The sequence below is a fragment of the Hyla sarda genome, chromosome 3 (assembly GCF_029499605.1).
Source record: "Hyla sarda isolate aHylSar1 chromosome 3, aHylSar1.hap1, whole genome shotgun sequence".
In the NCBI taxonomy this organism is placed as follows: domain Eukaryota; kingdom Metazoa; phylum Chordata; class Amphibia; order Anura; family Hylidae; genus Hyla; species Hyla sarda.
In genome coordinates, this window is record NC_079191.1 from 300252511 (window position 1) to 300272658 (window position 20148).

The window sequence follows — 20148 nt, forward strand, 5'->3', positions numbered from 1 at the left end:
ACCCTCCATCCCCCTCCCCTTGCAATTTAATTAACCTCCCCCACCCCCTCCTCTTCCCCCCCATGCAATTTCGTTAACCCCCCCATCCCCCTCCTCCTCCCCCTATGCGATTTCATTAACCCCCCCTCCCCCCCTGGGCAATTTCATTAACCCTCCACTCCCCTCCTCCCCCCCTGTGCAATTTCATTACCCCTCCCACCTCTCCTCTCCCCCCTATGCAATTTCATTAACCCTTCCCCTCCTCCTCTCCCCCTTTGCAATTTCATTAACCCTCCCCCCCTCCTCTCCTCTCCCCCTTTGCAATTTCATTAACCCTCCCCCACCTCTCCTCTCCCCTCTATGCAATTTCATTAACCCTCCCCCTCCTCTCTCCCCCTGTGCAATTTCATTAACCCTCCCCCCCTGTGCGATTTCCCCCCGCCCCCTCCCTGTACGATTTCATTAGCCCCCCACCCCCCTAAGTTGCCGTCTCACCTGTCAGATTCCTCCGGGCAGGGCAGGCAGCTTGTCTTCTTTTCCCCAGCAGCTCCGGTGAGGATGAGTGGCGGGCGCTCCATTGATGACGAGTGACGTCCTCCTGAGTAGCGTCAGGGGCATCACTCGTCATCCAGTGCCGGCCCGCAGCAGGCTGTTTCTGGTTGGAAGTCACTGTGGGCGGGCAATTAGAATGGTGAGCGTGGCCGCGCGGAGAAGCTGGATGCGGTCGGGGGTTGCGTGGTATGCAGGGAAGGTGGGGGGTTTGGGGCATCCCTGCTCCTCTATCAACATGCTGGGCAGGCAGGGGATATAATTAGATGGGGGGGTGCAGCTTTTTGCTTGCCGCGCTCCCAATACATGTGTTATCTCGGCGGCGCTGGGCAATTGCGGCAACAGGCAGAGCGGCGCCCACCTCAAGAGGGCGCCATAGGAGGCCGCCTACTTTGTCTATAGGCAAAGCCGGCCCTGGTGACAGCAGAATAGGATTGTGGAAAGAGATGGTGGAGAAGTTGAAAGGATCCAGAATGGTCAAAGTCTGTCTCCTGTAAAAAAAAACTACATCAGCACGAAGAGCAACCAACTCCCTTTGAAGCAGACGCCTCTTAGAGGGGTTCAACCCCTTAACATTCAAGGAGACACACTTGACCATGGCAGATAGCAAAGGTAAGGAAAGTGCCAATGAAGAAACATACTCACAGAAAGGTCCAGAAGAGTCCCAGCGAGGCGGGGAAAAAGCAACCTCAGATCTCGAAGTCAAAGGGGGAGGAGCCAGGAGAAGCTACCTAAAGTGGGTAAAGGACAAGAGAAGAGAGGGAAGAGGGGGAAACACAAAGGAATACAGACCGACAACAAACCGACCGGACAACAAGAAACAAACAAAAGGCAACACAGTACAAATGAGAGAACCATTGATAAAAGAGCCAATGCAGAGGTCAAGACCACCAGGGTGGACCGAGAACCAAAGCATGGGCGGTCCATCACTACGACCTCGAGAGGGGACATGGGAGGTCACCACCAGAGAACAACCACCAAAAAGGAGGTAGGCGGCCATAGCAATGGAGCACAAGCGTAAAACTAAACCATTGGTGACCAAAGAAAGCAACATCACAGTAACATTAACAATAAAAATGTGCAGGAACAAAATGCAATCTGCAAGGGGAGGTAGTCCCGTCGCTGTAAGGAGACATCCCAACAAGGAGCAATAGAGCGAGGTTATTGGGAATCAGCGACATCTCAGGGGGGAGCCCGGAAAGGGGCCACTTGGGCATTGGAGGAGGATTTTCTCTGGGAACCGGTCCGACGGGACCGGAGCGGCTGCAACACAGGCGGCAAACGAAGGGGCGGAAGTGTCAAGTCCCAAACCATCAGCTGCGGCAGCGGCAACTCCAGGGTTGAGCAGAAGGCCTGAAGATGAGAATAGGAATGCAAAACCGCAGAGCGTCCATCTTTACGGGCATGCAGAGCAAATGGGAAGTTCCAGCGGCAAGGCACATCGTGGGAGCGGAAGACCGCCAGAAAAGGTTGGAGCATCCGTCGGTTCCTGAGGGTCAGCCAAGATAAATCCTGATAAAGTTGGATAGGTGCCCCATCAAAGTCAAAATTGCGCAGAGATCTAGCTTTAGCCATGATGGCCTCCTTGACTTGAAAATCGTGCACACAGCAGATGACATCTCGCGGAGCCCCCACAATAGATTTGGTGCGGAGAGCCCGATGAGCCCTGTCTAGTTTAATCTTGTGAGAGGACGGCTTCCCAAGGATAAGGTTGAAGATGGCCTTCAAAGTGATGAAGAGATCCTCCTCACGGGTAGCCTCCGGCAAGCCACGTACCCTGATATTTTTAAGCCTCCCCCTGTTTTTCAATTCCTCAACATGGGCATGGAGATCACTAAGAAAGTAAGTTTGAGAGGCAATTGTAGATTGTAGCTGAGCGACATATGCCCTGGTGGCATCATGAGCATCCTCCAAGCCCTCCACCTGACCCGAAACATGCTGGAGATCCTGGCGCAGAGCCGTAATTTCTGCCCGGCAGGTATCTTTCACTTCAGCAATGAGTGACCAGAAGTACTCCTCAGTGGGAATCTGGGAAAGCAGCTGGCTCAGGTCTGGTAGAGTTGAGTAGGGCACGGAGAGGCCCGAGCAGTGGATTTCGTAATCAGAGAAAGCATCCCAAGAAGTTGAAGCCGCCCCAGGTTGAGCAGGTGCCCCGGGCCCAGGAGAAAGGTGGGGCGGTCCCTGGGGGGACAGGCGAAAGGTACCGGAGGACTTCACGGTGCCCTGTCTGGACCTTTGTGGCTTGGGTGAGCAGAAGGCAGAGGAGTGAGCAGCCAGAGGGTCTAGCGGAGTGGAGAGAGGGGGCACTGATGGGGGAGAGGTGTGCCAATCCAGCATCAGATGTCCAGAAGAGTGCAGTCCAGTTCCCAGGGCCGGAGAACCTGGTGAGAGGGAGGCTGAACAGCGGGGAGCAGCTGCAGGAGACAGGGGGCTAGAGTGGGAGGCTGGCAGGCGCTTCACTAATGAGGTCCAGGATGGAGCGTCTGGACCCCAAGGAGGAGAGGGAGGAGAGGAGGCCACTTGTGAGGGCAGACAATCCCCATCTGTAGCAGCCGGAGGGTCAGAGGGCTCATTCACCGCTGGATCCTGGTGCTGGGAAGCAAAGCAGGAGGATGAGCAGCCAGCACTGCAGAGTGAAATGGAGGCTCCGGGAGCCGCACAGCAGCGCTGCACAGAGACGGCTGAAGTGGAGGTACAGGTGGAGCCGGAGCAGTGGAGGGGAGGAAGTCGACAGCAGAGGGGACGAGGTCCCGGACATCCCCGGCAGCAGCAGAGAGCAGGTAAGAGGGACGTCTGGGAACTTTGAGACACGGCCTCCAGAACGGGAGCGCAGAACCAGCGCAGGCCCTGCCCTAGGAGTCTCAGAAGGTAGCCGGGCAGCAGCAGAGGTAGATCACGCCCTTCGGGAGTTCCTCCCCATAGGTATGCAGGGTCACCACAAGGTATGTAGCTAATTTAGTGGCCGACAGAGCAGGAGCCATTCCAGCCGGCCATTCCAGCCGGAACCAAGCCACGCCCTTCGTCACGGCCATTTTAGGCCCGTAGTTGTCTGGGGCTAAGGGAGAGCTGCCGGAATTACACTGGCTGCTAGGTGTTATCGTCAGGAAACGGTCCATATGGCAGCGTGCAGGACCTTCCTCGCAACTTTCCCCCAGTCTGGCAGGTAATAAATGCGGGTAGAATGCGGTGGCAGGGTGTATGGTAATCACACAGGCAGAAGCTGCTGAAAGTGCGTATTCACATCCCCGCCCCAGAACTTGAAGTAGGGCTGATTCAAACTTTTATTCAGGAAGGGGTTAAATCACATTTATTCACTTTTTGTTTTATTTTTTTTACTTTTTTTTTTGTCCCTAAAAGGCATTATTACATGCAATCCTTTGATTGCATACACTTAACAATGCTATGCCATAGCATAGCATTGATCAGTGTAATCTGTGCTTCATTGCACCAGCCTGGATCTCAGGCTTGGAGCAATGGCGTGACGATCAGACAGCAAGGAGGAAGGCAAGGCACCTCCTTGCTGTCTGTTTATCTTCGCTGTCCGTTCATCCTCGCTGTCCGTCGGCTTGCTGCCTATCTAATATGGGGGAACTGCCTGCTGCCTATCTAATATGGGGGAACTGCCTGCCGCCTATCTAATGATGGGGAACTTCCGCCTATATAATGAGGGGGAACTGTCACCTATCTAATGAGCGGGGACTGCCGCATATCTAATGGCGGGGGGGGGGGGGGGGCTACCTCCTGCCTTGTGTGGGGGAACTGCCACCTACCTGGGAGACTATCTACTATGTCCCTGCCCAGCTAATATGGGGGCTACCTACTATCTACATAGGTTATATAGGGGTATTCATACAGTGGACGGCTATCTGGCGTAGGAACCGGGGACGGGGGGACTGGGTGGATGGATCCCCCCCAAGACTTAAGGCTGGGGGACCGATAATGGATTTAGCCCCCCCCCCCCCCCCCGCTCGCTGCCCGCCGCCGCTACTACTACTGTGTTTGTGTCAGTCCGGTAAGAAAATTTTAAATACTACTACCTGTATTCTTCGGCAGGCCCCGCTAATGCCTGCGCCCTGCACGTATTAATTCATTACTTTCCCTTTAAGAAAGTAATGAATTCTGGGGGATGAGTGAGGCGACGTGCCTGAGCGCAGTTACGTACTGCAGCGTAGCTCTATTTGCCCGCCAAAGAAGAGCTGTGTCGCAGTTGGAAAAGAGCCCTTCACCAAGACGGTCACCTGCAAGGTAGCTCCTGCTGCTCCAGCTTAATCTATGGCCACCCGCCCGCCTGCAATGATATTTCTCACATGAATCATCATCATTCAGCTTTCTACTAGGAAAGCTGAGTGAATGACGATTCCTATGAGAAATATAATTGCAGCCATATTTTTTTCACCCAGCTTTCCTAGACTGTCTTCGGAACAGCAAAGTTTGCCTAAATATGTGTTAATATATATTTAGGCAATGTTTGCTGTATTGAAGTATAGGAAAGCTGGGTGGAAAAAATATGGCTGCAATTATATTTCTCACAGGAATCACTCAGCTTTACTAGTAGGATTCCTGTGAGAAATATTATTGCAGCCATATTTTTTTCAGCCAGCTTTTCTAGACTTCAATACAGCAAACATTGCCTAAATATATATTACCACATATTTAGGCAAACTTTAGGCAAAAAAATATGCCTGCAATAATATTTCCTATGGCTGCTGTTAGTTTTGTGCAATTATATTTTAGGTGTTACCGCATACGTAGGCAAACTTGTCTGTTTTGAAGCCTAGGAAAGCTGGGTGGAAAAAATATGGCTGCAATAGTATTTTTCACTCAGCTTTCCTATGGCTGCTGTTAGATTTGGGCAATTATATTTTAGGTGTTACCGCATATGTAGGCAAACTTGGCTGTTTTGAAGCCTAGGAAAGCTGTGTGGAAAAAATATGGCTGCAATAATATTTTTCACTCAGCTTTCCTATGGCTGCTGTTAGATTTGTGCAATTCTATTTTAGGTGTTACTGCATATGTAGGCAAACTTGGCTGTTGTGAAGCCTAGGAAAGCTGGGTGGAAAAAATAGGGCTGCAATCGTATTTTTCACTCAGCTTTCCTATGGCTGCTGTTAGATTTGTGCAATTATATTTTAGGTGTTACCGCATATGTAGGCAAACTTGGCTGTTTTGAAGCCTAGGAAAGCTGTGTGGAAAAAATATGGCTGCAATAATATTTTTCACTCAGCTTTCCTATGGCTGTTGTTAGATTTGTGCAATTATATTTTAGGTGTTACCGCATATGTAGGCAAACTTGGCTGTTTTGAAGCCTAGGAAAGCTGGGTGGAAAAAATATGGCTGCAATAATATTTTTCACTTTGCTTTCCTATGGCTGCTGTTAGATTTGTGCAATTATATAACAATATACTGGGTATATGAAAATGATGTCAATAGTGCCTACACTAACCCCTCGTCCTGACCTCACACACAGCCTACCTCCCACAGTCCTGACAGATCCCTATCCCTTGAATTCACTGCTTCCTGAAGGTACCTGTGATGAGGAGCCTGTATTGACCCGCCCCATTTAGTCCCTCCCCTTTTATTCCCTGCCCTATTATTCCCTCCCCTTTTATGGCTCCGCCTTTTTCAACATCTCAATGCTATCCCCCCCAAGATTTTTTGGGCTTCCTACGCCCCTGCCTAAAGGGTCAACTCTCTCCGGAAGGGCCCTACCGACTGGTCACCTATTATTGCAGTTTGGGCCATTATAAGTCTTGGAAAAATGAGGAGCCTGAAATGTTTTTTCTAGAGTTGAGCGAACTTACAGTAAATTGGCTGGTAGCGAACCTTGCAGCTCAGCTGTTGATTACTGTAGTCTGCGTAAATTAGTTCAGCTTTCCTAGGGCTCTGGCTGCCTGGATGTCCGGGATGACAGTCTTAGGTCTCCTAGGTCTGTATCCACCTTTTCCAGGCAACTGGAGCCCTTGAAAAGCTGAACTAATTTATGCAGACTAAAGTAATCAACAGCCGAGCTGTGAGGTTCTCTACGAGCTAATTTACTTTAAATTCGCTCAACTCTAGTTTTTTCCGACAGGTTCTGCAGAGAGGAGTCATAGCCGGAAGAAATCATCATGACGGAAGAAAAGGGAAAGTGACCGGTTCCAGTCAGAGAAGATGTCACTTCATGTAACTGTATGTCATCTCATTTATGGTCTATTGTGGTAATGATGGGGGTTGTTGTTAGTCACCTGATGCAACTGTATTTAATCTTTTTTATATGTTCTTTTTTTGTAATGATAGGAGTTGTTGTTAGTCACCTGATGCAACTGTATTTAAATGGGTACTCTTATAAAAAAAAAAAAAAATGTATTAAAAAGATTATGTAAAAAAAAAATGTTTCTAATATATTTTATTTTTTTTTAAAAATCATGTTTTATGTGTTTTTTTAACGTTTGTAATCCTGGCCACTAGGTGTCAGCCTATATGGCTCAGGATTACTTTTCCTCCCCTCACGTTCAGCACATTCGGACCAACGCTGGCCGGGCCGCATGGCCCAGCGTGGTTCGAAACGTGCGTTCACATGAATGAGGAGAGGGAGATGCAAGGCGGGCGGGGATATTTAAATTTTGCGCGCCTCGCGTGCACGAGCACTGTGCTCATGTTCTGCCTGTTTCCTATACAGGCAGAGAGTGAGTACAGCGCTCGTTCGCGCGCGGCACGCAAAATGTTAATATCCCCGCCCCCCTGCATCTCCCTCTCCTCATTCATTGCAGCACATGAGCTGCAGGAAAGAGAGAGAAGACGGGCGGAAGCGATCCCCGGCCAGGCTTCAGATGACGCTGTGCCTGCCGGGATCGCCCACTTCTTGTCCTCGCCAGAGAGCTCAACTCTGAGCTCCTCCAGCCGTTCTAGATAAGGTAATTTCATGGGGATTTGGGCACAAATAAATACGGGGATAGATGTAGTTAGTGTCAGGGACAGATGGGGAGGGGGAATAGGGAAATTTATTTAGTGATAACTAGTCTTTAATCGTATATATAGTCTATTGTGGTAATGATGGGGGTTGTTGTCAGTCTGTCACCTGTATAGGACGTCCTCCTTAACTTACAGTAGATGACAGACTGACAACGTTATTGCTGTTAAAGAGGTATTCCCATTCTGCATGTGCTGACGTGATGGGGCGTGGCTAGGGGTGTGGCCGAGGGTGTGATTAGTGGGTTTGGCTTGTCCAAATTTGCTCTCAGCAAAAGTTGGGAGTTATAAATATATATGGTCGTTAACTCCTTAACGACGCAGCACCCTGCGTCATATAGGGTCGGTCCCAGCAGCCATCAATGGCTGGGACCCGCGGCTAATACAGGACATCACCGATCGCAGTGATGCCCTGTATTAACTCTTCAGACACGGCGATCAAAGTTGACTGCCGTGTCTGAAGTGAAAGTATCCTGGCAGCTCAGTCGGGCTGTTTAGGACCGCCAAATCCCAAACAGCTTACAGGACACCAGGAGGATCCCTACATGCCTCCTCGGTGTCCGATCGGCAAATGACTGCTCCCTGACTGAGATCCACTGATCAATGACATGTTAATATATGCCATTGATCAGTGTAAAAGATCAGTGTGTGCAGTGTTATAGCCCCCTATGGAAGCTATAACACAGCAAAAAAAAAAAAAAAAAAATGTTAATAAATGTGATTTAACCCCTTTCCTAATAAAAGTTTGAATCACCCCCCTTTTCCCATAAAAAAAATGTGTAAATAAAAATTAAAATAAACATATGTGGTATTGCCGCGTGCGTAAATGTCCGAACTATAAAAATATATCATTAATTAAACTGCATGGCCAATGGCGTACACGTAAAAAAATTCCAAATTCCAAAATAGCTTCTTTTTGGTCACTTTTTAAACCATTAAAAAATGAATAAAAAGTGATGAAAAAGTCAGATCAAAACAAAAATGGTACCGATAAAAACTTCAGATCACAACGCAAAAAATTAGCTCTCAAACTGCCCCAAATGTAGAAAAATAAAAAAGTGATAGGGGTCAGAAGAGGACATTTTTTAATGTATAAATTTTCCTGCATGTAGTTATGATTTTTTCCAGAATTATGACAAAATCAAACCTATATAAGTAGGGTATCATTTTAACCATATGGATCTACAGAACAAAGATAAGGTGTCATTTTTACTTAAAAATGCACTGCGTAGAAACGGAAGCCCCCAAAAATTACAAAAATGGCGTTTTTTTCTTCAATTTTGTCGCACAATGATTTTTTTTTCGTTTCGACGTGAATTTTTGGGTAAAATGACTGTTACTGCAAAGTAGAATTGGTGGCGTAAAAAATAAGCCATCATTTGGATTTTTAGGTGGAAAATTGAAAGGGTTATGATTTTTTAAATGTAAGGAGGAAAAAATTAAAATGCAAAGACTGAAAAACACTGCGTCCTTAAGGGGTTATGGTTGCTCCATGATGTGAACTGATTTATACTATTGAAAAATTCCATGAGGTTCTTTGGGGAGATTTATCAAAACCTGTGCAGAGGGAAAGTGGAGCGGTTGCCCATGGCAACAAATCCAATCACTTCTTTCATTTTTGAAAAACGAAAAAAGCGATCTGATTTGTTGCTATGGGCAACTAGTCAAATTTCCTCTGCATAGGCTTTAATAAATCTCCCCCTTTGTGCCCAGAAAGTGTTCATTCATAAAGGGGAGATTTATCAAAACCTGTGCATAGGAAAAGTTGCTAAGTTGCCTATAGCAACAAATCCAATCACGTCTTTCATTTTTGAAGAGGCCTGTGAAAAATGAAAGAAGCGACCTGATTGGTTGCTATGGGCAACTCAGCAACTTTTCCTCTGCATATGTTTTGATAAATCTCCCCACAAGTCTTTATACAGAGGTCCCTCAAGTTACAATATTAATTGGTTCCAGGACGACCATTGTATGTTGAAACCATTGTATGTTGAGACCAGAACTCTATGGTAACCTGGTAATTTGTTCTAAAGGCACCAAAATGTCATCCAAAAATAGGAAAAAGTGAGGATTAAAGAAAAATAAGTAGATAACTAATACAGATAAAGCAAATCCTTACATATAAAAGTAAGAAAGATCTGCTGGGAACTGTATATCATTGTCTATGTAAGTGTTTCCCAAGCAGGGAGCCTCCAGCTGTTGCAAAACTACAACTCCCAGCATGCCCGGACAGCATTTGGCTGTCCGGGCATGCTGGGAGTTGTAGTTTTGCAACAGCTGGGGGCACCCTGCTTGGAAAACACTGGTCTATGTAGAGGACAGGAGCTTCTTCGGGGTCCTGTACAGTACACGCAGTACTGTAACATGGAGTAAAGTAACATGGAGTCGCCCTTACCTGGTGTCCAATGAGCAGGTAACCCTGGTACAGGTAAAGTGTACAGAACATGTAATACCTTCCTGTACTGTAGGAGGCGCTACCAGTCAGTGCATACGCTTCAGTAATACAGGGGTTTTACCAGTGAATGCTCATTCTGATTGGTCAGTTCTTCCGGCCATTGACACGTTTCACAGATCTGGACTGTCCATAACATTGTATGTTGAGTCTGGTTTCAACTTACAATGGTCCAGAAAAGACCATTGTATGCTGAAACTATTGTATGTTGAGGCCATTGTAAGTTGAGGGATCACTGTAGTTAGGTTTGTTGTTATGAGTAATTTCAGCACCAGGGGGCAGCAAACCTCAGTCACTGCTCTAGAGAAGAGGAAGTAGGTCATGTGAGAGAAGGCGTCGCTTCACTGCACGAGTTTCTGGTACTGAAATTTCATAACTGGCATCGAACTTTTCCTGCGTTCAGTGGAGCTGGCAGCACCAGTAAGTGACGGGGACGATCCACAGAGCGGCGGGGTCTATAGCTGTAGCCATTTGTAAATGTCTGTATGTGATTGGGGGACAATGGGATCAGATGCATTGTGCTGTATGCCTTGTTCTTGTGGTTCAGTGGAGCTTCCTTGTTTGAAGATCGGAATACATGTATGTTAGTCTGGTGGGATGTCTGCTGGACCACATTTCAGGCAGGCACCTGTGATATTTAGCGGTCTTTTTATGAGGGAGTCCTCTGATTGTTGTGGTATATCCAGTATACTACGTGTAATTTCTGTAACCAGTTTATAAAGCCTACTTCCTTGTATTTCTAGAAAACATCTTCCTTTGTATTGTTTTGTTCGAATGTCAGCAGGTTTTGTCAGATTTCAGAGGAGCTAAATTACCCCATTAACCCCTTCATGACCCAGCGTTTTTATAAATTTTTTTGGCTCAGGTTTTTTTCCACCTCACATTCTAAGACCCATAACTTTTTTTTATTTTTCCACAGCCAAAGTTGTATGAGGTTTTTTTTTTTTTTTTTTTTGTGTGGGTCAAGTTGTACTTTTCATTGGCATATATATATAATATATATATATATATATATATATATATATATATATAATATATTTTATACTATGTATTACGAAACCAGAAATGTAAGGGTATGTTCACACTGCGGAATTCCTCAAGTGGAGATTCCGTCAGGCGAGTACCGCTGAAGATACTTCGGTGGTAGGACACCGCGGGGTACTGCGCCGTCACCGCTGAAATTCCACAGTGTGAGCGGGTCTTGCTTGCGGAAGACCCGTTCACACTGATGGGAATGTTAACTGCGCAAAATTCTACTCGCAGAATTCTGCGGGAATACTCCAGTGTGAACATACCCTTAGGCAAAATTGAAAAAAAATGTGAATTGTGTAATTCATTATTATTATTATTAATAATAATTTTTTTTTTTTTAACCTTTTGGGGACAGAGGGCGTATGGATATGCCCTCGCGTCCCAGTACTTAACCCCTTAAAGACAATGGATGTAAATGTACATCATGGTGCAGTGCTGCTTAACGCACCATGACGTACATTTACGCTCCGCCGAGACCGCAAGCACCGGACCAGTGTTGGCGTAATGCGCGGCAAGGTCCCAGCTGCCATCAGCAGCCAGGAACCCGCTGATAATGGTGGACATCCGCGATCACGCGGATGTCCGCCATTAACCCCTCAGATCCCGTGATCCATACAGATCACGGCATCTGCGCAGTGCCGTACTTTAAATAGATGATCAGATCGCCCGCAGTGCTTCTGCGGGCATCCGATCATCCAGCATGACAGCCGGAGGTCCCCTCTCCTGGCTCCGGCTGTCTCCCGGGGTCTTCTGCTCTCGTCTGAGATCGAGGATGACCGATAACACTGATATCAGTGTCATGCCCTATGCATAGTCCCTATGGGGACCATTTGGACCCAGCCATTTTACACCTTAGGACCCGGCCATTTTCTGCACATCTGACCACTGTCACTTTAAACATTAATAACTCTGGAATGCTTTTAGTTATCATTCTGATTCCGAGATTGCTTTTTCGTGACATATTCTACTTTAACTTAGTGGTAAATTTTTGTGGTAACTTGCATCCTTTCTTGGTAAAAATCCCAAAATTTGATGAAAAATTTGAAAATTTAACATTTATCTAACTTTGAAGCTTTCTGCTTGTAAGGAAAATGTATATCACAAATAATTTTTTATTTTATTGACATGCAATATGTCTACTTTATGTTTGCATCATAAAATTGACGAGTTTTTACTTTTGGAAGACATCAGAGGGCTTCAAAGTTCTGCATCAATTTTCCAATTTTTCACAACATTTTCAAACTCACTATTTTTCAGGGACCAGATCAGGTTTGAAGTGGATTTGAAGGGTCTTCATCTTAGAAATACCCCATAAATGACCCCATTATAAAAACTACACCCCCAAAGTATTCAAAATGACATTCAGTCAGTGTTTTAACCCTTTAGGTGTCTCAGGAATAGCAGCAAAGGAAAATTCACAATCTTCATTTTTTACACTCGCATGTTCTTGTAGACCCCAAAAAAAGTTTCACTAAAATGTGTTTCCCCCCCAAATTTCACATTTTTGCAAGGGTTAATAGCAGAAAATATCCCCCAAAGTTTGTAACCCCATCTCTTCTGAGTATGGCGGTACCCCATATGTTGACCTGAAGTGCACTATGGGTGAACTACAATGCTCAGAAGAGAAGGAGTCATATTTGGCTTTTTGAGAGCAAATTTTGCTTGGTGGGCATGTCGCATTTAGGAAGCCCCTATGGTGCAAGGACAGCAAAATAACCCCCACATGGCATACCATTTTGGAAACTAGACCCCTTGAGGAACGTAACAAGGGGTACAGTGAGCATGTACCCCCCACTGGTGTCTGTCAGATCTTTGGAATAGTGGGCTGTACCAAATTTTTAATTTTCACAGCCCACTGTTCCAAAGATCTGTCAGACACCAGTGGGGTGTAAATTCTCACTGCACCCCTCATTACATTCCGTGAGGGGTGTAGTTTCCGAAATGGGGTCACATGTGGGGTTTTGTCTTTTTTGCGTTTGTCAAAACCGCTGTAACAATCAGCCACCCCTGTGCAAATCACCTCAAATGTACATGGTGCACTCTCTTTTCTGGGTCTTGTTGTGCGCCCCCAGAGCACTTTGCACCCACATATGGGGTATCTCCGTAGTCAGGAGACATTACATTACAAATTTTGGGGGGCTTTTTTCCCTTTTCCCTTTTCTCTTTTTTTTACACTAACATGCTGGTATAGACCCCAACTTCACCTTTTCATAAGGGGTGAAAGGAGAAAAAGCCCCCCAAAATTTGTTAGGCAATTTCTCCCGAGTACGGTGATACCCCATATTTGGCCCTAAACTGTTGCCTTGAAATACGACAGGACTCCGAAGTGAGAGCGCCATGTGCATTTGAGGCCTGAATTAGGGATTTGCATAGGGGTGGACATAGGGGTATTCTACGCCAGTGATTCCCAAACAGAGTGCCTCCAGCTGTTGCAAAACTCCCAGCATGCTTGGACAGTCAACGGCTGTCCGGCAATACTGGGAGTTGCTTTTTTGCAACAGCTGGAGGCTTCATTTTGGAAACAGTGGCGTACCAGACGTTTTTCATTCTTATTGGGGAGGGGGGCTGTGTAGGGGTATGTGTATATGTAGTGTTTTTTACTTTTTATTTTATTTTGTGATAGTGTAGTGTTTTTAGAGTACAGTCACATGGGCGGGGGATTACAGCGAGTTTCCCGCTGTGAGTTTGAGCTGCCGCACAAAATTTGCTGCATCGCAAACTTGCAGCCTGATACTCACTGTAAGCCCCCTGCCCATGTGAATGTACCCTGTACATTCACAGGGGGGGACCTCCAGCTGTTGCAAAACTACAACTCCCAGCATGTACAGTGTATCAGTGCATGCTGGTAGTTATAGTTTTGCAACAGCTGGAGGCACACGGGTTGGGAAACACTGAGTTAGGAAACAGACAATGTTTCCCAACCAGTGTGCCTCCAGTTGTTGCAAAACCACTACTCCCAAACATTCTCAGGCATGCTGGGATTAGTAGTTCGGCAACATCTTTAGAGCTAGATATTGCCGAACTACAACTCCCAGCTTGCTTGGAGTTGTAATTTTGCAACATCTGGAGGACTACAGTTTGCAGACCAATAATACAGTGGTTCCCAATCTGTGCCCTTCCAGATGTTGCAAAACTACAACTCCCAGTATGCCAAAACTGTCCAGGCATGCTGGGAGTTGTAGTTCTGCAACATCTGAAGGGCCAGATGTTACAGAACTACAACTCCCAGCATGCCTGGACAGTAAAGGGCATGCTGAGGATGTGTAGTTTTGCAACATCTGGAAGGGCACAGTGGTCTCCAAACTGTGGACCATACAGATGTTGCAAAACTGCAACTCCCAGCATGCCCAGACGCCAAGGGCTGTCTGGGCATGCTGGGAGTTGTTGTGTAAGGGAACCTGCTGCAAAGGTCCTGCAACGCCGCCGAAGATCCACTCACCTGTTGCCACTGCCGCCATCTCCGACCGGGATCCGGTTCTTCAGGGACGAGGTAAGTACCGGGGTCGGTCCCCAGCACTCCCCCCTGTCCCCCGGTCTTCCTCCCGTTCTCTCTGGACTTCCAGGGGCCGGGCAGGGTAGGAGGAAGTAACTCCCCCGTCCCCCTGCGATTGGTCGGTTAGCTAACCGAGGAATCGCAGGGGATAGGAGGAGGTGGCAGGCTTGCCACCTCGCTCCTATACTTCAGCATGGTCCTGGCTGTCTGTGACCACCGGGATCATGCAAAATTACCGGGCGGTCGGGTCCCAGAGACCCGATCAGCCCAGTAACGCCGCAGATCGCAGGGGCGATTTCCCTCATGATCTGCGACGATCACCGACATGGGGGGCCGACATGGCCCCCCTCGGCGTTTGCCCTGGATGCCTGCTGAAGCATTTCAGCAGGCATCCGCTTCCGATCTCTGCCCGGCGTGCGGCAGGGACCGGAAAGCGCCAGGATGTCCCCGGACGTCCTGGGTCCTTAAAGCCCAGGGTGCCAGGACGTCCCCGGAAAAAAAATTGAATAATCCCCTCCCCAATATAAAGGTAAAATTTCATTTTTTCCATTTTACCCCCCCAAAAAGCATAAAAATGTATACACATATTTGGTATCGCCGCATGTGTAAAAAGTCTGAACTATTAAAATATATTGTTATCCCAGACGTGAACATCGTAAGCGTAAAAAAAGTCAAAAATTGCTGCTTTTTTGTCACATTTTTTTCCAAAAAATGAATAAAAAATGAATAAAAAGTAAACATAAGCAAATGTGGTACCGATAAAAACTGCAGATCATGACGCAAACAATGAGCCCTCATACAGCCCCATATATGGAAAATGAGAAAGTTATAGGTGGTCAAAATAGGGCAATTTCAAACATACTAATTTTGTTTAAAATGGTTTGAGATTTTTTTTAAGCGGTACAATTATAGAAAGCGTATAACATGGGTATCATTTTAACCGTATTAACCCATAGAATAGAGAGAACATGTCATTATTACCATAAAGTGTACAGCGTGAAAACAAAACCTTCCAAAATTATTAAATTGCTATTTTCTTCTCAATTTTCCCACATAAATAATTTGTTTGGTTGCGCCATACATTTTATGGTAAAATAAGTTATGTACCGTATTTATCGGGGTATACCACGCACCAGCCTACAACACGCACCCTCATATTACCAAGGATATTTGGGTAAAAAAAGATTTTTAACCAAATATCCGTGGTAAAATGAGGGTGCGTGTGTGCGCGTGTATACCCCGATACATCTCCAGGAAAGGCAGGGGGAGAGAGGCCGTCGCTGCCCGCTTCTCTCCCCCTGCCTTTCCTGGGGTCTAGAGCCCTGCTACCGGCCCTTCTCCCCCCCTGGCTATCGGCGCCGTGCAGCGCATAGCAACAACGAAGGGGGACGCACGCCGGAGGCCTGCAGCAGCGCGGACCCGACTCAGGTAATTATGCCACCGGGGATGGAGGGAGGCAACGGGGCAGCAGTGCCGGCAATGGGTGCCGCTGCCCCTTCTCTCTTCCTGGCTATCGATAGCCAGGGGGTGAGAAGGGCCGGCAGCAGGGCTCTAGACCCCAGGGGGAAGGCAGGGGGAGAGAAGCGGGCAGCGACGGCCTCTCTCCCCCTGCCTTTCCTGGGGCGGTATCGGCGTATAACACGCACATAGACTTTAGGCTAAAAATTTTAGCCTAAAAAGTGCGTGTTATACGCCGATAAATACGGTAATTACAAAGTACAATTGGTGACGCAAAAAACAAGCCCTCAGATTGGTCTGTGGATGGAAATATGAGTTATGATTTTTAGAAGGCGAGGAGGAAAAAACAAAAATGCTACAATAAAATTGGTCTGGTCCTTAACCCCTTAAGGACCAGGCTTTATTCCGTTTTTGCACTTTCATGTTTTCCTCCTTACCTTTAAAAAAAATCATAACTCTTTCAATTTTGCACCTAAAAATCCATACAAAATTGGAAAAAAAAACCCCACCATTTTGTAACTTTTGGGGGCTTCCGTTTCTACGTAGTACATTTTTTGGTAAAAATTACTAATTTTCTATATTCTGTAGGTCCATATGATTAAAACGATACCCTACTTAAATAGGTTTGATTTTGTTGTACTTTTGAAAAAAATCATAACTACATGCAGGAAAATGTATACGTTTAAAATTGTCATCTTCTGACCCCTATAACTTTTTTTTTTTTTTTCCTGCATATGGGGCGGTATGATGGCTCATTTTTTGCGCCGTGATCTGAAGTTTTTAGCGGTACCATTGTATTGATGGGACTTATTGATTGCTTTTTATTCATTTTTTCATTATATAAAAAGTGACCAAAAATACACAATTTTGGACTTAGGAATTTTTTTGCGTGTACGCCATTGACTGCGCGGTTTAATTAATTATATATTTTTATAATTCGGACATTTCCGCACGTGGCGATACCACATTTGTTTGTTTTTATTTACAGTTTTAGTTTTTTTTTTTTATTGGGAAGGGGGGGGGGGGTTGATTCAAACTTTTATTAGGGAAGGGGTTAAATGATCTTTATTCAATTTTTATTCCCATAGGGGCTAGAACACTTCACACACTGATCTTTTACATCGTTCAATGGTTTCTCATAGGAAACCATTGATCGATGATTCTGTCGCTTGACTGCTCATACCTGGATCTCAGGCACTGAGCAGTCATTCGGCGATCGGACACCAGGAGGCAGGTAGGAGACCCTCCTCTTGTCCCAGAGCTTTTCGGGATGCCACGATTTCGCCGCAGACATCCCGTACAGCCCCCTGAGCTAACCGGCAGTCATTTACTTTCACTTTAGACGCGGCGTACAACTGAACGCGTGTATAAAGGGTTAAAATCGCGCGACACCGCGATCAGTGCTGCCACAGGTCCTGGCTGTTAGCCACAGGTCCTGGCTGTTGTTAGATGCCGTGGCCCCGCGTTATAGAAAGGGAAAGGACTCAGGACCTACCGATACATCCTTGGTTCTTACCAGGTTAACCCCCTTGGGGACTGAGCCCATTATAACCCTAAGAACGGGAGAATTTTTTTCAAATCTGACCCCTATCACTTTATGCATTAATTCCTCTGGGATGCTTTTACTTATAAATTTGATTCCGAGATAGTTTTTTCGTGACATATTATACTTTTTGTTAGTGGTAAATTTTCGTTGATACTTTTTTCAGGAAAAATTTGAAAAGTTAGCATTTTCTAACTTTGAAGCTTTCTGCTTGTAAGGAAAAGGGACATGTCAAATAAATTACATATTGATTCACATATACAGTATGTTAACTTTATGTTTGCATCATAAAGTTGACATGTTTTTTACTTTTTGAAGACATCAGAGGGCTTCAAAGTATAGCAGCAATTTTCCACGAAAATTTCCAAATCTGAATTTTTCAAGGACCAGTTAAGTTTAGAAGTGAATTTGAGGGTCTTTAAGTTGCAAATCCCCTATGATGGACCCCATTATGAAAACTGCACCCCTCAAAGTATTCAAAATGACATTCAAAAAGTTTGTTAACCCTTTAGGTGTTTCACAGGAATAGCAGCAAAATGGAGGAGAAAAATCTAAATCTCCATTTTTTACACTAACATGTTAATGTAGCCTCAAAACTGTAGCCCCTAAATTTGATTTTAACACTAAAATGCTGGTGTTACCCCAAACTTTTCATTTTCACAAGGAGTAATAGGAGAAAATGCCCCCCAAATATTGTAACCCCATTTCTATTGAGTAAGGAAATACTTCATATGTGGATGTAAAGTGCTCTGTGGGTGCACTAGAAGGCTCAGAAGGGAAGGAGCGACATTAGGCTTTTGGAGAGTGAATTTTGCTGAAATGGTTTTTGATGGGTTTGTCGCATTTAGGAAGACCCCCGTGATGTCAGAACAGTAAAAAAAAAGCCTACTATTTTGAAAACTACACCCCTCAAGGAAGGCAACAAGGGGTACAGTGAGCCTTAACACCTCACAGGTGATTTACGAACTTTTCGTTAAAATGGGACGTAAAAATAAAAAAGAAGAATGTTTTTTCAATATAATGCTTGTGTTAACCCAATTTTTCATTTTCACAGGGGGGTAATTGGAGAAAAAGCCCCCAAAAATGTGTAACACCATCTTCTGAGTAAGGAAATACCCCATATATGGATGTAAAGTGCTCTGCAGGGAGGGCCGGCGTTAGGGCGGCGCAAACCAGGCAATTGCCTAGGGCCCCCATCCCCCAGGGGGCCCCCAGCCGGCTGCTCATCATAGGCCTAATCAAGCTCGGGGGGGATCCGCGGCCGCCACTGAGCACCCCCGCAGGGGTTCCCTGTCACATTCTAGACATCCCTGTGTCCCGAAATTTTTTTTCGGGACACAAGGATATCCCTGTTACCTTTCTGCGGCTGCCCCCGCATTAATTTTAAAAACGCTGGGGCCGCCGGGAGTCAGCGTATGCAGGGACATCACTGACGTCCCGTGCATGCGCCCATAGCAATGGAGGAGCGGAGCGTCGGCTGGAATGGTAATTCAACAGCACCAGCTGGCAGCACGTCCTCTTCAGGTGCTCCGACCACTGGTCCTCTGGTCCTGGGACCTACTGCTATGGTCTATAGGCCATAGCATTGGATTGTGACCTCGGACCGGAGGAGTGGTGGTCGGAACACTGAAGTGGGTCAGTACACAACATACAGCCTGGGGGGAACTATACTGCACCTAATGTGGGGGGGGAACTATACTGCACCCCTAATGTGGGGGGGGGGGGGGAACTGTACTGCACCCCTAATGTGGGGGTGGAAACTGTACTGCACCCCTAATGTGGGGTGGGGTGGGGGGGTGGGAACTGTACTGCACCCCTAATGTGGGGGGGAACTGTACTGCACCCCTAATGTGGGGGGGGGAACTGTACTGCACCCCTAATGTGGGGGTGGGTGGGAACTGTACTGCACCCCTAATGTGGGGGGGGGGGTGGGAACTGTACTGCACCCCTAATGTGGGGGTGGGAACTGTACTGCACCCCTAATGTGGGGACGACTGTACTGCACCCCTAATGTGGGGGGGACGACTGTACTGCACCCCTAATGTGGGGGGACGACGACTGTACTGCACCCCTAATGTGGGGGGGGGACGACTGTACTGCACCCCTAATGTGGGGGGGATGACGACTGTACTGCACCCCTAATGTGGGGGGGGGACGACTGTACTGCACCCCTAATGTGGGGGGGGGACGACTGTACTGCACCCCTAATGTGGGGGGGGGGGACGACTGTACTGCACCCCTAATGTGGGGGGGGGACGACTGTACTGCACCCCTAATGTGGGGGGGGGGGGCGACTGTACTGCACCCCTAATGTGGGGGGGGGGGCGACTGTACTGCACCCCTAATGTGGGGGGGGGGACGACGACTGTACTGCACCCCTAATGTGGGGGGGGACGACGACTGTACTGCACCCCTAATGTGGGGGGGGACGACTGTACTGCACCCCTAATGTGGGGGGACGACGACTGTACTGCACCCCTAATGTGGGGGGACGACGACTGTACTGCACCCCTAATGTGGGGGGACGACGACTGTACTGCACCCCTAATGTGGGGGGACGACGACTGTACTGCACCCCTAATGTGGAGGGGGGGGCGACTGTACTGCACCCCTAATGTGGGGGGACGACTGTACTGCACCCCTAATGTGGGGGGGGGGACGACGACTGTACTGCACCCCTAATGTGGGGGGGGGGGG

At 47.0% G+C, this 20148-nt stretch overlaps 1 protein-coding gene across 1 annotated transcript in view; it reads left to right on the forward strand.

Annotated features, from left to right (window-relative positions):
• Positions 1–3166: 3166 nt before the first annotated feature.
• The window catches only part of RNASET2 (ribonuclease T2), a 262828-nt gene continuing 245846 nt past the window's right edge, over positions 3167–20148 (forward strand). The window contains exons 1-2 of the mRNA XM_056563618.1: positions 3167–3308; positions 4635–4773. Of these exons, the coding sequence (XP_056419593.1) occupies positions 3167–3308; positions 4635–4773 (281 nt within the window). The remainder of the gene's footprint in view (positions 3309–4634; positions 4774–20148) is intronic.